This window comes from Sprattus sprattus, assembly GCF_963457725.1.
Source record: "Sprattus sprattus genome assembly, chromosome: 4".
Taxonomy (NCBI): domain Eukaryota; kingdom Metazoa; phylum Chordata; class Actinopteri; order Clupeiformes; family Clupeidae; genus Sprattus; species Sprattus sprattus.
The window spans coordinates 48,489,464-48,505,336 of NC_137923.1; the positions used below are offsets into that span (position 1 = coordinate 48,489,464).

The 15,873-nt window shown below is 41.5% G+C and overlaps 1 protein-coding gene across 1 annotated transcript; it reads left to right on the forward strand.

Moving 5' to 3' along the window:
• Positions 1-2,700: 2,700 nt before the first annotated feature.
• LOC308363541 (IgGFc-binding protein-like) lies at positions 2,701-9,169 on the forward strand (the record flags this gene model as incomplete). Its single annotated transcript, XM_080836346.1, has 11 exons — positions 2,701-2,931; positions 3,529-3,820; positions 3,926-4,108; positions 4,409-4,878; positions 5,143-5,710; positions 5,941-6,203; positions 6,336-6,680; positions 6,868-7,402; positions 7,634-7,830; positions 7,960-8,337; positions 9,116-9,169. The coding sequence occupies 11 exons, from the start codon at positions 2,701-2,703 to the stop codon at positions 9,167-9,169; spliced, it is 3,516 nt and encodes a 1,171-aa protein (XP_080692472.1).
• Positions 9,170-15,873: the final 6,704 nt, after the last annotated feature.

Consider the following 15,873-nt stretch of genomic DNA (forward strand, 5'->3'; position numbering starts at 1 on the left):
CTTTCTTTCTTTCTTTCTTTTTTTCTTTTGTTTGTGCCTCAAGGCTTCACCTGAGCTGTTTCTCATAAATGACTAAGCTTCCTATTCCCATACTATTTGCTAGTAATTCCTGATTTGTCACACTCTTGTTTGAGACAGTGTGACAGTTTATCAGGTTCAGTATTTAAAGTGTGTGTTTCCCTTTTCAATTAGACTTATTTTACTTTTTTAAAGTGTTACTTTAGACTTTTTAACATGTGAGAAATATCATGCTATTCTTTAAATGCACTAGCCAAGACACTTAATAATAAGGGTTAATACATCTTTCCATAAGGATAACAATAAATGTTTAACATTATACACTGTAAAATCAACAAAATGTGAACCAAAAATGCAATGCTTTCGAGTTGTTTTGTTTTGTTGTTTTGTTTATCCTAACTATCAAGTAGTGGACTTTGTATTGGACAATTATATAACCATGTGTTACTACTTGTCTTTGATGTCCAGTACGACGGCACGTGAGCATGTTGATACCAACTGGGTAATCAGAAAGGTAGTGAGGCTGCTGTTGATTGGCTGATGACTCTGTGCCAAATGCAATTTAAGGCCGGATCACCTGTTGAGATTTTGCTCCAGTCGCCAGGTTCAGGTAAGGCCACTGCTGTGATACTTGAATCTACTCCTAGATCTTACAGATAGTGTTACAGCCATTCAACGCATTCTGCTTCAGATTCTAATTTGCACTCTTGTGTTGGCTGTATGCATCTAATCCAGGCATGATTTAATTCTTTAACTTGAAAACAAAGTATTTAAAAACTATTCCTATTTTGTGAACATGTAAGAAATGTACTAACATTGTAACATGTTGCATTTGATGCTGCATTAGAACATTATAAAAGGTTTTAGCTCATGACCAACTGTACATTTTGTCAGGTGTTGACGAGGGAAAACCATCTTGTGTGCGGAAATGGAGCTGAGAGGAATACTGTGCTGCCTTGCAGCTTTTGTCCTCTGTGGTAAGTCCAAAATGACCTTTAACTTCTGATCTACCCATTACTGATCTGTGTTGGGGTGAATGAATTACACCAGTATGAATATGTTTCTGTACCTTTATATAACATGACGTGCAAGAATTAGAATTACATTTGAATTTCATACATTTCAGTTAAATTTTACACATTCGCAACTGCCTCCAGTATAAGACAATGTAGAGGTGCTTTTGACATGACTGCATACAAAGAAGACTTCAACCAATTAGGTGGTAAAACAATAACTTGTGTGTGTTTTTTTTTGGGGGGGGGGGGGGTCCAAAGGGCTACAAACTTCATTGTAGTGTGGTCGTTTTTCCGTAGAATCATATATGTTTCTTTTCAATGATGACTTTAAACCTGGGGCAAGTGGAAATAAATAACAAATGTAATATGGCAGCACAAATGCAATCTGGCAAGACTGAGAAGGTAGAGAGCGTAGAGGTCAACTACAAAAAAAGCAGAGCTAGAGAGTATGGTGTAGTGGATATTTCCTTATAACAGGAACAATATAATTCAGATTTAGATTGTGGAACTTTCCATGCAATAGTGTATCAAACTATCTCTTGAATAAGCATTGCTTGTTTTATCAAGATTGTAATTAAATTACTTTCATTTATCAGTGTCTGATAGGCTATCAGCAAGTTTACTGGAGCCAGATATTGCTGTATTTGCAAATGCCTAATTAGCATTAATGTTGGGTGAAGGAAGGTGTGTTTACCATCTCTGGCTACGCATACGTCCTTTGTGACAAGACTGATAAGTAAGAATTTCCATCTTGGCAAATCAGGCTAGAAAGGTTTTCTATTTATTTAACCTAACCAGCTAGAATCACACCTCTACTCCTTATCCCCCAACGGGCAATTTAACAAAAGCCCTTGAGAATGAAAGGGCGTCATTTGTCATTGGGTAGCCCTGTATAGGCTCTGACATCTGCAGTGTATTCCACAAGACAGCCACTCAAGCTTTCACATCTGAGCCCTGACTTTTTTTTTGCCAGATCCTTTAATGTCCTTCTTTTTTTTGACAATTTGTTTTATTTTATTTTCCACTTACAATACACAAAAACAAAAAACAAAAAACAAGGCACATCAAAAAAGTACATATAGGTACGTATAGAGATGTCAGTGTTTATGTTTTGTTGTCGGGCGTAACTACTTCAATGTCCTTCCTGTTAAATAGATGTTCTATTTAGCAAATTCATTTGGTGTAATACCTACAGGCAAACTACAGGATCACAAACTGCGAATGCACATATATTTTGGGTTCTGATTTATCCTCATTTATCTATTTGACGTTGACCCCATTTGGCCTTCGTCCATGCTGGGACCTGCCCATGTGTGCTGGCTGACATAGCTGAACAGCTACACTGATAAATCCACACAATGGCTGTACACTGCATTGCCCAGTGTAGGCTACACTGATAAACCCATACAATGGCTTTACACTGCATTGCCCTGTGTAGGCATGATATTGCCTGAAATGCTAAGCAAACTTTCCATAATCCCTGTGAATTCTGAACTTGCTAATAGATTAAACCATTTGAACAGTATTTACTGACTCATTTGACAAACAGGCAGTAGTGTCAGGGCTTTAGTGAATAAACGGCTTTTTTCTAACAAGGAGTTTTTTTCCAGGTCAAAGTTCTGCAGGTCCAGCCATTGTACCCACAGAGACAGGGACCTGCTGGGCTATGGGCGACCCCCACTATCGAACCTTTGATAACAAATACTACAGCTTCATGGGCAACTGCTCATACATCCTGGCCAAGAACTGCATTGCTGATCAGACCCACCCGCTCTTCGAAGTGTCTGTGAAAAATGAGAGAAGTGCCAAATCACTCCTCACCGCAGTCGGTCAGATCACCATTAAAGTTTTTGACCAAGTCATTGAAATTGTCCGCAACGAGATCAGCATGGTCAGGGTGAGTTAATGCAGAATCAAACGATTTTCACTGCAAAAATTGAAATCAGTACGATGAAATATCTTAAATCAAGGCAATATTATGCTTGTTTTTTTGTCTGACAAGACCCAAATATATCTTGAAATTAGTGTGGCCAGACTAAAAACAACTACATCTGTCTTGATTCTGCCTTTACAAAGCAGTGTTGTACTTGTTAGTGGTGATCAAACTAGTTTTAAGCATTAACTTGCTAAAACAATCTCAGTAACAAGTTATAATACCTTTTTAAGATAATAAGGAGTGAAACACTTGAAGCAACTGAAATGCTCTACCATAAAAAAGGCCAAAACTGCTTTGTAAAGGCAGAATCAAGACAAATGTAGTTGTTTTTAGTCTGGCCATACTAGTTTTAAGATATACTGTATTTGGGTCCTTTCAAACTAAATCTTGGTAAGTCAAATTTTCCTGTTTTCACATTTTGAGTAATATATCCCCCATTTAAAAACATGTTTTTCTTGTTTTTGAAAGCTGAATTTTTGCAGTGTTCATATTGATTCTTACCTTGGAAGGCATCTCGCAATGCTAGCAAAGAACTGAAATCCTCTGTTTAACTTCCAGGTCAACTATGAGGTGTGGAGCCTTCCCATAACCTTGAAACGTCCCCAAGGTCAACTGAATCTGGTGCAGAGTGGTCTGTCAGTTATTCTCTGGACAGACTTTGGGCTTACTGTACAGTATGACTGGGAGGAGTATGTCAAAATCACTGTGCCCAGCAGTTTCATGGGAAAAGTCTGCGGCATGTGCGGTAACTTTGACGGACAAAAGGACAACGATCTTATCAAACAAGGTGGCTTTAAGGCAGAGAGTATAGAGGATATGGGAAAGAGCTGGATTGTACCAGACCAGAAAGGTGCACAATACTGCCAAGATGAGTGCACTGGTGACTGTAGGGGCTGCAGCTTTCTCAAAGGCCTAGCAGGAGATGTGTTCTGTGGGGTCATGACCCCAATTCTAGATCTTCAGTTCAAGAACTGCCATTCTGTTATCGAACCACACGTCTTCTTTGACATGTGCAAGTTTGACTACTGTCGAGGTGGTGAGATGAAGGACTACATCTGCGACATGTTGCAAGTCTACACAGATGCCTGCCAAAGAGCTGGGGTTGAGGTCCATGACTGGAGACGTATTGCTCACTGTCGTAAGTAGACATAAGCAATACAAAATGAGTGTGAATTGTCACAAAATCATTGTTGTCAGTTAATCAAAGTTGCATTTGCCAGTCTGCAAGTTCATGTCTTCTTGAAATGCGTTGAGATTGGACTCATTCAGTTGATGGTTCAAAACACCCTATACTGTGTCCACCCCGCAGCTGATCCCAGATGTCCAGAGCACAGCCACTTTGAGTACTGTGGGGAAGCATGTCCAGCAACTTGTGAGGATCAATCTGCCCCTTCCACATGCAAAACCCCATGTGTGCAAACCTGCACTTGTGATAAAGGCTACCTCCGTAGCGGCGACAAATGCATACGCAAGGAGGAGTGTGGCTGCCAGTTTAACGGGCGCTATGTCCAACCTGGAGAGGCCTTCTGGGGTGACGATCAGTGCACTCAAAGATTAATCTGCAACGTGGGGGGCCAACTGAAAAAAGAGGAGACGAACTGCCCCTTGGGCCAGGGGTGCACAGTGGTTAGTGGTATCCGGGACTGCTATCCAGTGCATTACGGCACTTGTCTGGTCTCTGGTGACCCCCATTACCTCACCTTTGATGGGGAGGCATTTGACTTCCAAGGCACCTGTGTGTATGAACTGGCTGGGGTCTGCACGAAGAAGGCAGGCTTAGAGCCGTTTGATGTCATTGTGCAGAATGACGGCCGTAATAAGCAAAAGGGTTCGAGTACAAAGTTGTTGGAAGTCAAAGTGTACGGCAACACTATTGTGATCAGTGAAGATAGACCTGGTGTGGTCATGGTGAGTTCATATCACCATCTCTGTGTGTAATATTACACATACTAGGATAGATCTTTCCATTTTATTGAAATTATTTGTATTCTTTATTCCTTAAAGTTACTATAGGCATCATTGCCTCAGCTTTGAAAGAGACAGACATAAGAGTTCCTTTGCAATACAACTTCATAAGCTGTCATTCAGTTTTAAAAGCTGGTTAATGCTACTCATCAGTTGGCAAATTATTGTTTGTAATAATTAATGTTTATAATTCTGTTCACTCCATAGGTTAACGGAGAACTAAACAACCTGCCTGTAAACCTGAATTCAAACAAGGTGCAGATCTACAGGAGTGGATTCTTTGCTGTGATTGAGACAGACTTTAGGCTGAAGGTGTCCTACGACTGGAATTCTGCGGTGACGGTGACAGTGCCCAACACCTACCAGGGTGACATGTGTGGACTGTGTGGAAACTTCAATGGCAACGTCACTGACGACATGTTGCTGAAGAACGGTCAGGTGGCGAAGACGGTAGAGGAACTGGGTCAAAGCTGGTGTGTGGCTGAAATTCCCGGTTGTGTGAACGGCTGCACAGGCCCCTGCCCCAACTGTGACCTCACCCAGAAGATTCAGTACGAGACCAACGCCTATTGCGGCCTGTTGAACGACCCTTCCGGTCCCTTCCGTGACTGCATTGCCGGCATTAACCCGAGCACATTCTATCAAGGCTGCCTTTATGACGTTTGTCTTCACCAGGGCAAAGGGAGCATGCAATGCAAGACGCTCTCTGCTTACACAGCAGCCTGCCAGGCCAAAGGACTCACTGTCTATCCCTGGCGTACAGCGACCCTCTGCAGTAAGAGCGTAGTTACTTAACATCTCTGGTGCCTTGCTCCCTTGTTTGTCGTTCAAATTGTTTAGCTTGCTTCAGGGTTAGCCTTGTCTCCTCAAGATATCATGCCATAATGTCAGAAAACAATATACTTGACCTGGGTACGCCATATCCGTTCTGAAGAAAGCTTTCATGATGAAGCCACTTCATGCACCTCATAGATGTAATGCGTTTTAAATCTTTCTCGCCACTAGATGCCCAGTGCCCGCCAAACAGCCATTACGAGGTTTGTGATAAGGGTTGCGGTACTACCTGCCAGAGCATGACCACGGCCGGCACCTGTAAAGGACCGTGCCAGGAGGGGTGTGCCTGCAACCGTGGCTTCCTCCTCAGTGGTGACCAGTGCGTTCCAGTTGAGCAGTGTGGCTGCCAGTACAAAGGCAGGTATTACAAGGCCGGCAAGACTTTCTACCCTGATGGCCTGTGTGCAGAGGAGTGTGTCTGCAGTGGAACAGGGGTAAGAGCCTGCAATGTGACACACATTAAATATGTAAAAAAAACATAATATATAATATCATGGTTGTAAAATATTACTGGATCCACTGCACTGGCTAAGTAGATGATTATCTTTCCTCTCGTGGGATTCCAGGTGTCGTGCAAAACGTTTTCCTGCGGTCCATCAGAAAAGTGTGATGTGAAGAATGGTGTCAGGTCCTGCCAAGCCATTGGAAAGGGTGCCTGCTCAATCTCAGGTGACCCACATTATAACACCTTCGACAACCAGACTTACAATTTCATGGGAACCTGCACCTACGTAGCCGCTGAGGGCTGCCATCTTGACGGTACCCACCTCACCCCCTTTTCTGTTGTGGTGGAGAATGAGAAATGGTACGACATGTCAGATGACCCAAAAGTGTCTGTGGCAAAGCTGGTGGCTGTGACTGTTTATGGTACCACCATAATCTTGCGCAGGAATCAAATTGGATTGGTCATGGTACGTGAACACTGGCTTTATTGTGAACCTGTATTTCTATTTCACATCTTGAGTATTCATCTCTGCTACTTACACAGTTGTCACACAAAATATTGGGGCAGTGGTTTGTATCTCTTCATGAATTAGAGTGAATGTTAGTGCTCTGATGATTCTAATTTGTATCTTTTTTTCTTTGTGACCTCGCCAGGTAAATGGCGTAATGATGAATGTCCCTTTGAACCTCAATGATGAACAAATAGTTGTTAAGCAGATCGGCAACAATTATGTCATCTCAACCGACTTTGGGTTGAGGGTGACCTATGACTTGGTGTACCATGTCACTGTCACTGTTCCTGGTAACTACCGTGACAAGACGTGCGGGCTGTGTGGCAATTTCAATGGCAACAAAGACGATGAGTTCCAGCTTCCTGATGGCAAAATGACCAAAGATGTGACCACTTTTGGGGCATCATGGAAAGTTGGTGTGCCTGGTGTGGTTTGTGAGGATGGCTGCGTTGGTGACAGCTGTCCCCAATGTCCAGCAAGTGAGATGAAAGAGATTGACTCTGACTGTTCCATCATCACCAACCCAAAGGGACCCTTTGCAGTATGTCACGGTGTTATCGACCCTGCGTCCTACTACAGAGACTGCGTCTATGATGTTTGTGTAGCTGGCTCTAAGGGACATACACAGATGCTCTGCCACAGCATTAATGCCTACGTCATTGACTGCCAAGACATTGGTACCAAAGTTTTGAATTGGAGGTCACAAAGCCTCTGTCGTAAGTATGCTTTGCTTCTTTTTTGCCTGCCGATCGCTCTTAAGCCTTTGCAATTAAGTGCAGAAGTGCATTATCTTAATGCTAAGATTTTACACCGTACTATCATACATTATTAATGAGGAGCATTACTTATACTACTATTACTAAACATAACCTTTCTGTGTCTCTCCTTGTCTCCATTGATATCCTTAGCCATGGCCTGTCCAGCAAACAGTCATTATGAGGACTGTGCTTTGCCCTGTCAGACCCCATGCCCAGGCCTTACTAGCATCAACTGTGCTGACACCTGTGCTGAAGGCTGTGCCTGTAACAGTGGCTACCTCTTCAATGGCACAGGCTGCGTGCAACAGGATGAGTGCAGCTGCTACCACGATGGAAAGACCCTCAAGGTAAGTGCAGACTCATTTCACAGACGTCCCATGTTGCTACAGGCAATCACAAAACCCTTTTGTTAAATCCTACAGTATGAGTATGATGGTGTGACGGAAAAATCAGACTATGCTCGCTTCTCTTCTCAGATTGGGGAGACAGTAGTGACCGTGGACTGTGAGAGCAAATACACTTGTTTGAAATCAGGAGTGGTCGTGGCTGAGCACATGTCTTGTAACATCGACGAGACCTGCGGAGTTCAGAACGGCGTTCGCAGATGTTATCCCAAACAGTGCACCGTGGGAACCAATGGGGTTTTCAGCACCTTTAATGGTAGAACGGGTGAAGTCACCACCGGAGGACCGTACGATCTGGTTCTAATGTGTGATGACAGCCAAACAGATGACTGGTTCCGTGTTGGGATGGACGTGCAGGCGTGTGGGAAAAGCGGTCAGATGACTGCTGTGGGTATCTATGCCTTCTTTGATGGTGCATCCATCATGGTCAACAGCAAGTTCGAAACCTTGGTGAGTCTGTCGAATAAGACCGGTCCACTGCTAACTGAATTTAAATTATTCTGTTGGCTATTTATTAGGAGTTTTAAAGTATTATTTAAATGAAAATCGAATAATGACCCAGGCATAAAGAGTTGGAGAGAACAAATGTTTTATCATGTCTAGGAACCATCTAAAGTATTAACCATTCAGTTGTCACTCCAGTCATCCACAACCATCCATAATAAACTGCTCAAAACATCTTTTGACAGGTTAACGGAAAGAAGGCAACTCTTCCAATCAAGATGAAAAATGGCGTTTTAATTCAAGTGTCAAACAACCTGCTGGTCATCGAAAAGAAGTCCGCCATGGTTGTGTCTTACAGTCAGTCACAGGTGATAACAGTGACAGTTAGTGACAGTGTTGCAGAGAAAGTGTGCGGAGCATGTGGAAAACTCACCGCGGACCAGACTTTTTCCACCTCCAGTGCATCCTCCATCCAAAACTATCTGAATGGGTATAGATCCCCAATCTTTAATTTCTGGTAAGTAAAGTTATAATGTCTATAATTAATGTAGCGTACAAGAAACCAACTGCAGCGTTTTTCCACTTACTGTTATGAACCAGATATTTGATGGTTAACTTGATTTCACTAAAGTGCCGTTGCAGACCAAATTGATAGAATTTTATGAAATGTTCAGTTACCGTTTCCACACAATTGATGGTCTTTCACAGTAAATCTCAGAATCAAAATCTTAATCTAATTCCAGATGTTTCTTTTCTGCTTTTGATCTTTGCTCTTTTTTTGTAGCAACTGATGAGACCACTGAAAAAGGTGAATCGTCATCTGAAGGGTAACCTGTGAACCAAAATGTTCTGCACAGTTATAGTGATTTATTCCAAATATTTCAAAAAACTGATATTTCTTGCTAGCGTATGTGATGGTCACATATGTAAAATATCTCACCATCAGATAATGCCTCCCAAACACACTGCTCTGCTAAATCAATAAATGTGTTCTGTCAAATCAATCCCATGGCATTTTTTATTTGGGATAAGGCTACTGTTAAAAAAAACTACATCACTGCAATTTAGTTTTGTGCTCAATATGTATTGTTTAAAAATCATGTACTCTCTACCTTTACTCTTTTCTTGTAATGGTATTTATTTTATAACAAATAAAACATTATAACTTCCTCACCATCAGCGTCCTGGTGGAAATCTTGGTCACAAATCATTTGAATGTCCAATTAAGAAAAGCTGTATCTGATGGCACTCAAACTGGGTTGACATCTGTGTTAATTTATTTCTATTTATATATAATATTATTATAATTATTATAAAACTTATATTATATATGTAATCAGTACCACTGTAAACTGAGCATTTTACCTAAAAAGTTCAGGCGTCTGTGGGCTCAGGTTCAAATGTCTTTTCTCTCACAAATCCTTGATGACCGGCCATTTTGAGTGGCAATAATCAATTCATTAAACTGTTAAGGTATTAATTTGCGTAACACTAGGCTACCGGTGATTGAATGAGTAGTTACACTGAGGATATAGGATACCCCAGACCATGGATGCGAGTTTGGTTTGAGTGCTGGGGACATAGATGGGAGTTTGCATAGGTCCTCCTAGCGGTCACTCGCCGAGTATAGCCTGAATACAAATGCAAAGCACATGCCGCATGCGCTCAACAGGATTTCACATATCTCAGTGTTAGTTCAGGTTAATTCCTGACCTCAAGTAGACTGCGAGTCTGGCTACTTTGTCTTGCTTTTTCAACAGCCTCAGACAACTTCTTTAAAGCTCATTTTAGTGACTATCCTTGAAAATTCTAAATCCAGAACTGTTGTGGTTGATTTAGCTACAAAGCCTCGAACACCTATCTCCACTGGTCTTGTGTGTGCTTGCCTTGTTCCCTCACTTCCACTTCCAGTTCAGCATACTTCAGCTTCTTCTTTTCAAATGCTTCCTCAATCGTATCTTCAAAAGGAATACTTAACTCAACTAGAAAATGCATTTCCTCAAGGAAATACCAGTGCATGAAATGCAAAAGTTAGGAAAGGAAGAAGAAAAGAAAGAAGAGTGAAAGAAGGAAAGAAGAAAGGAAAGAAGAGTGGAAGAAGGAAAGAAGAAAGGATAGAAGAGTGAAGAAAGGAGAGAAGAGAGGATGAAGGAAAGAAGAGTGAAAGAAGGAAAGAAGAAAAGAAAGAAGAGTGAAGAAAGGAAAGAAGAGTGGAAGAAGAAAAGAAAGAAGAGTGAAGAAAGGAAAGAAGAGTGAAAGAAGGAAATAATAGTTGAAGAAGGAAAGAAGAAAAGGAAAGAAGAGTGAAAGAAGGAAAGAAGAAAGGAGAGTGAATAAAGGAAAGAAAAGTGAAAGAAGGAAAGAAGAGTGGAAGAAGGAAAGATGAGTGGAAGAAGGAAAGAAGAGTGAAAGAGAAAAAGAGAGTGAAAATATTGAAAAAAGGAGATAAAAATGGAGTGAAGAAGAGAGATTGAGTGTGAGAGAAAGTAGACTGAGAGAGAAAGATGGAGAGATGGAGAGAAAAAAAAATTGAGAATGGATGGTGTCTTAATGTTCCTAGTTACAGTTAAATTGAGAGGGACAGAGAGAGAAGAGGTTCCTTTGATTTGGCGCAGCTGTCAGTAAAGCACAGGTGCAAGCCAGTTTAAAGACCCTATTATGATGTCATAATGGCCCAATGTAAGTCAATGGGAGAAATTTATATTCGTTTTTCTTTAATATCTTAAAAAGTATAAAGTTTAGAAAAGTGAAAAATACATAGCATAAGTGTCGTTTACAAGACCTACGCGACAAAGTTTGAATGAAGTTTCTACGTTAAGCGGTTCGGGCTGAATTAATCGCAGAAAAAGGTAACAAGAATAAGAAGAAGAAGAAGAAGAAGAAGAAGAAGAAGCCTAGGAATAACAATACAGGGCATTTCATGCACTGTAATAAAGTAGACAATGCACTTACACTAACACAGTGTCTGGTCTCATAATAGTTACACCAATACACTGTGGAAGTTGAATCTCCAGTCCCATGCTTTCCCCCATTTGCCACTGTTTGTACGTGCCTGATGTCCACTTTTCTTCCTCTCTCTCGCAAAAAAGAAATTCTACTGCCCCTGTCACTAACCGGCAAAGAGGTAACCTCAATTTGTTTATTTTCAAACAAACAAACATGCAAATGACTTAAAAACCTGATTATTTCACCATGTGTAGCAGCACTGTGTAAGGATAGTTTTACACCAAGACAAAATGTGTTTTAATGAACCAACAACCAAACACAACTTACTACATCCGTCTTCACCCACCCACTGACTGAGAAAGAGTTAATATAAACAAACACCATCAAGGACTGGGGTTCTAAACTATATGTCATTTTGTGATTACCTGTGAGCCTTAAAATGCAGCGCCTTACAGTCATTCACTACAGACCCATGTGTGTCTGCAGTGGTGAGAGACAGATAGGAGTGCTAATGAATAATAATAATACATCCATAATATATATTTTTTATTTATATATGCATAAACAGTAAATAATGTGTACACAGAACGACAACGCACCTGTATTCCAAGAGAAGACATGTCATCCTGTTTATTCACATTAACATTGCCAAAGGGATCGGAAAATGTGTGTAACGTTGAGTTGTGATTATGCAAACATGACTAGGCCATTTGCCAGGACTGTTGACAGACGGTGGTTTTAGGACTTCTGTTCTGCAGGACCAGTTGCTTATTTTCCTCTAAATTGGATGCAGTGGCACAAGGGCCTCCCTGCCTGAGAGTGGTGGCTGTAGGGGAAGAGGCTGTTATGGTCCAGTAGCTCCCCCTGCAGACGCTATGCTCTTACTGCATCAACACATCTCATTTGTCAGCTGCCAGGTGGCAGCTTGATATGCAAAACATTACTGTTAAACGACTTGCTGTTTTGAATCCAGTCACCACTTACCTACAGAGGAAGATGGGGAACCCCACAACAGCATGCACACTGTAACCCTGGCCGGCAAGCCTTGAGGTGATCAGGCCAACACAGCACTCCCGAGTCCAAAGTTAGGATAATGTAACTTGGCAGAAGGAAAACTGTTAACAAAAAATTCTAATAGCAGATATATATGCATTTAATATTGTAGTGACCATGTTTCACAAGTGATTTTAAGTTATGGGATTTCAAATTATGCTCAAAAAGTATGTGGAAAATGTTCCATATGTGCCAAACATAACACAGCAAGAGGGCAGCAAACACCCCAGAGCAGCTCCACAGTATACCTTTAAAATCGGCAGATGGACTTAAGCAGCTTCACAGTAACCCTTTAACCATCGGCAGATGAACTTACTGAACTAAATATGCGCGAGGAGGAGAAATACTGTTCTTGTCAATCAACCAAATGAATTATTATGAGTCATTATTACCTCTACTCAGCATCCCACAAGTGAAGATACAAGTGATTCTTTAGGTCTTAACATCATATGTAGTCAGAGTGTACTAGAAACTATACCTTTACATAACATATTTGTTTTGACTCAAGTGCAATTGAGGTGATCCAAAATAGTAGAAATATATTTATAGAATTTCACACTGGCCTTATGTCTTAAAGAACATTAAACATGACTAAAATGCATATTCAAAAATTGTAAAACAGCAGAAGACAAGAAAATCTGTATATCAATGTAAAGAAGAAAATGCATCACAAACGGGGATGTATAAAACATTACAGTTCACCGATACATCGCCAAGACTAAATTAACTGAGAGAGCACTGTATCTGAATCAGAATCAGAATCAGAACTGGTGGCCAAATATGTTGGTACAAACAAGGCATACGGCCCTGGTCATTGTTTTTTCTCAACGGTCATTGTGTTTCCTGTTTGCCGAGTGGATGCATGTACGGCCCCGGCAAACAGATCACAACAAAAAACAAATTAAATTACTACTTGTAATTTAGTACCGCAACATCAAATGTGTTTCCTGTTTGCCGAGTGGATGCATGTACGGCCCCGGCAAACAGATCACAACAAAAACCAAAATGTTCAATGCCAGAAAAACTAAACATATCTAAGTACTGCAATATGCAACAGGCAAACCGACACACAGGTGACATGTCCCTGGTTGGTGAAATGATTCATCTGTGTGTTTGTTTGTGCTGATTCCCGACTGACAGACCTGCAGACTGATTCGTCATTTCCTGTTTGTTAGATGGATCAGGAGGAGCCTCCTGGGCCTGATCACTCCCCTCCTCAGCCCGCCCCGAAACGCCCCTGCAGACCGGCTCCAGAGCAACACCAGCATCGCCCACGCCGCCCTGCTCCCCATCCTGGGCCCTCAACTCAGTCTTCATCCCCTTGACGACTTCTCCCGCTGGATGTGACGACCCCCACTCTGGTCATCGGCAGCTCCATGGTCCGAGATGTCCACACCCCCCCCTTCAACAAGCGGCCCCTGCAAGGTCCACTGCCTCCCCTGAGCCAGGCGTGTTCCAATCGCTGATGGATGTGGAACTTTCCCTCCCCACCCCCACCACTCTGCACGTAGTCTCTCTACCTGGTCTACCTAGAGAAACCCTCGGCCAACCGCACCCACTGCCACTGCATTGCCGTACACCTACTCTACCCAATACCCTATGCTAGCATTTATGTACAATATACATTATTGCCTCCACCGAAATGTTTCTCTGTCCCTACATCCCCTATCCCTGTAACAGTAACCCTATTGCCACAGTAATCTGGTCTTGTCTGTATCATGTATTTACCACCAGATGTATGTACACATATGTCCAGTGACCAAATGCTGGCTGTGCATTGCCCCTGTTGCTTCCTTTCCCCTTCTGCCACACTACCCTTCCCCTTCCCCCCTTCCCCCCGTCCCACCTTCCTGTCTCCACCCGGCCGACCTCAAGCAGATGGGTCCCCCCTTATGTGCCGTGGTTCTGCTTAAGGTTTCTTCCTGCCTAACAGGGAGTTTTTCCTTGCCTCTGTTGCCGTTGTGCATGCACTAAGGGGGTTCAGGCTCTGGGCTCTGTTAAGCGCCGAGAGGCAATTGTATTGTTATGGCGCTATACAAATAAAATTGAATTGAATTGAACGAACAAGCAACAAAAAAATAACATTATATATGTAAACTGTGTATATGTATGTAAGCATCCATTCAGTACATTTGTTTAATACTCATTACTCATTTTATTATTTATTTTAATATTATTGCTTTTCTTAATTGCCGATTACTTTACCTACTAATAGCCATTACTGTTTTTTTCGACAGGTGTGTCTAAGAGCAGAATAAGGGAAGACGTGGCAAGTCTTTTTCAGTTAGTGCTCTTCCTGTTCAGTGTCTTAGCAATTCCAAGTGAGACCTTGGCTCAATGTTTCTTTAAAGTTTCTTTTGCATTACCACAACTTAATCAATTTTTTCTAATCCCTTTTGCAATTTTTATGTTAATAAACAGGATGGCTACCTTCTCAGTTGTGTCACAGGTGTGTCATGTGGAGGTGGGGGGTAATATCTTAGGTGTGTCATGTGGAGGTGGGGGGTAATAATTACGCTACAATCCCTGAGTTTCTCATTTGCCCCTTGCAACGACTTATAGTTTTGGGGAACAAGCCGTTTTCACTGCAAGAGTTCTGTATATACAGGCCAGTAACAGAGACATCCCAGTTGGTTTTAGCATATTTTAACATTTCAGTTTTAAAGCACTACAAAACCACAGTAGGCCTCACCTGTGATAGAAAGATAAAGATAAAGATTAACACATTTTTTTTTTACAGATTTTTAAAACTCCTTGTCGCCTCCATTAACACACATGTTACATAGTCATTTGCAGTAATACTATCTGATAACACACCAAGATATGATATCAAGTTTGGAACGGTAATGCACATTAATTACCTTCATTACAAAGATAGGCAAATCATTTTTTAGATATCCATTGAATGAGATTGTGACATTGGCAGTCATTCAAGCTAGAAAAACTAAAAATCAATAAAGGCTTTCAATTTCAAGTGGGTTCTCGGAGTTCTCAGACACTACTGCGTGTTTAACACAGCAGTTTCCATAACACATTAACAAGATCTTCCCTTAATCCAACTTGAAATATGAGTAAGTTATAGGTACAAATCAAATAACAAAGCTGATCGTTTGGTTGTCAACTTATAAAATCAATTTTATACATTTACATAGAGTATCTCTGAGCTATCATTTCTCAGTCCATTAGCCCAGTTAACAGGAACAAGTCTTTTAAGATTGCGGTGAACAAACCCAGTCAGTCACCAAACCTAGCAGTCATCCAACCCGGCCTCAGACCCAGGGGCAATAACCCCGCAACCTGGCCACAACAATAAAGAGCCAAAGAGTGGCTTTGGCAGTCAGAGCACATACAGTGACATTACTCCGTCACAAGTATCAACATATTTTGACCATTAACTAGAAAATGCATTTCCTGAAGGAAATACCAGTGCATGAAATGCAAAAGTTAGGAAAGGAAGAAGAAAAGAAAGAAGAGTGAAAGAAGGAAATAAGAAAGGAAAGAAGAGTGGAAGAAGGAAAGAAGAAAGGAAAGAAGAGTGAAGAA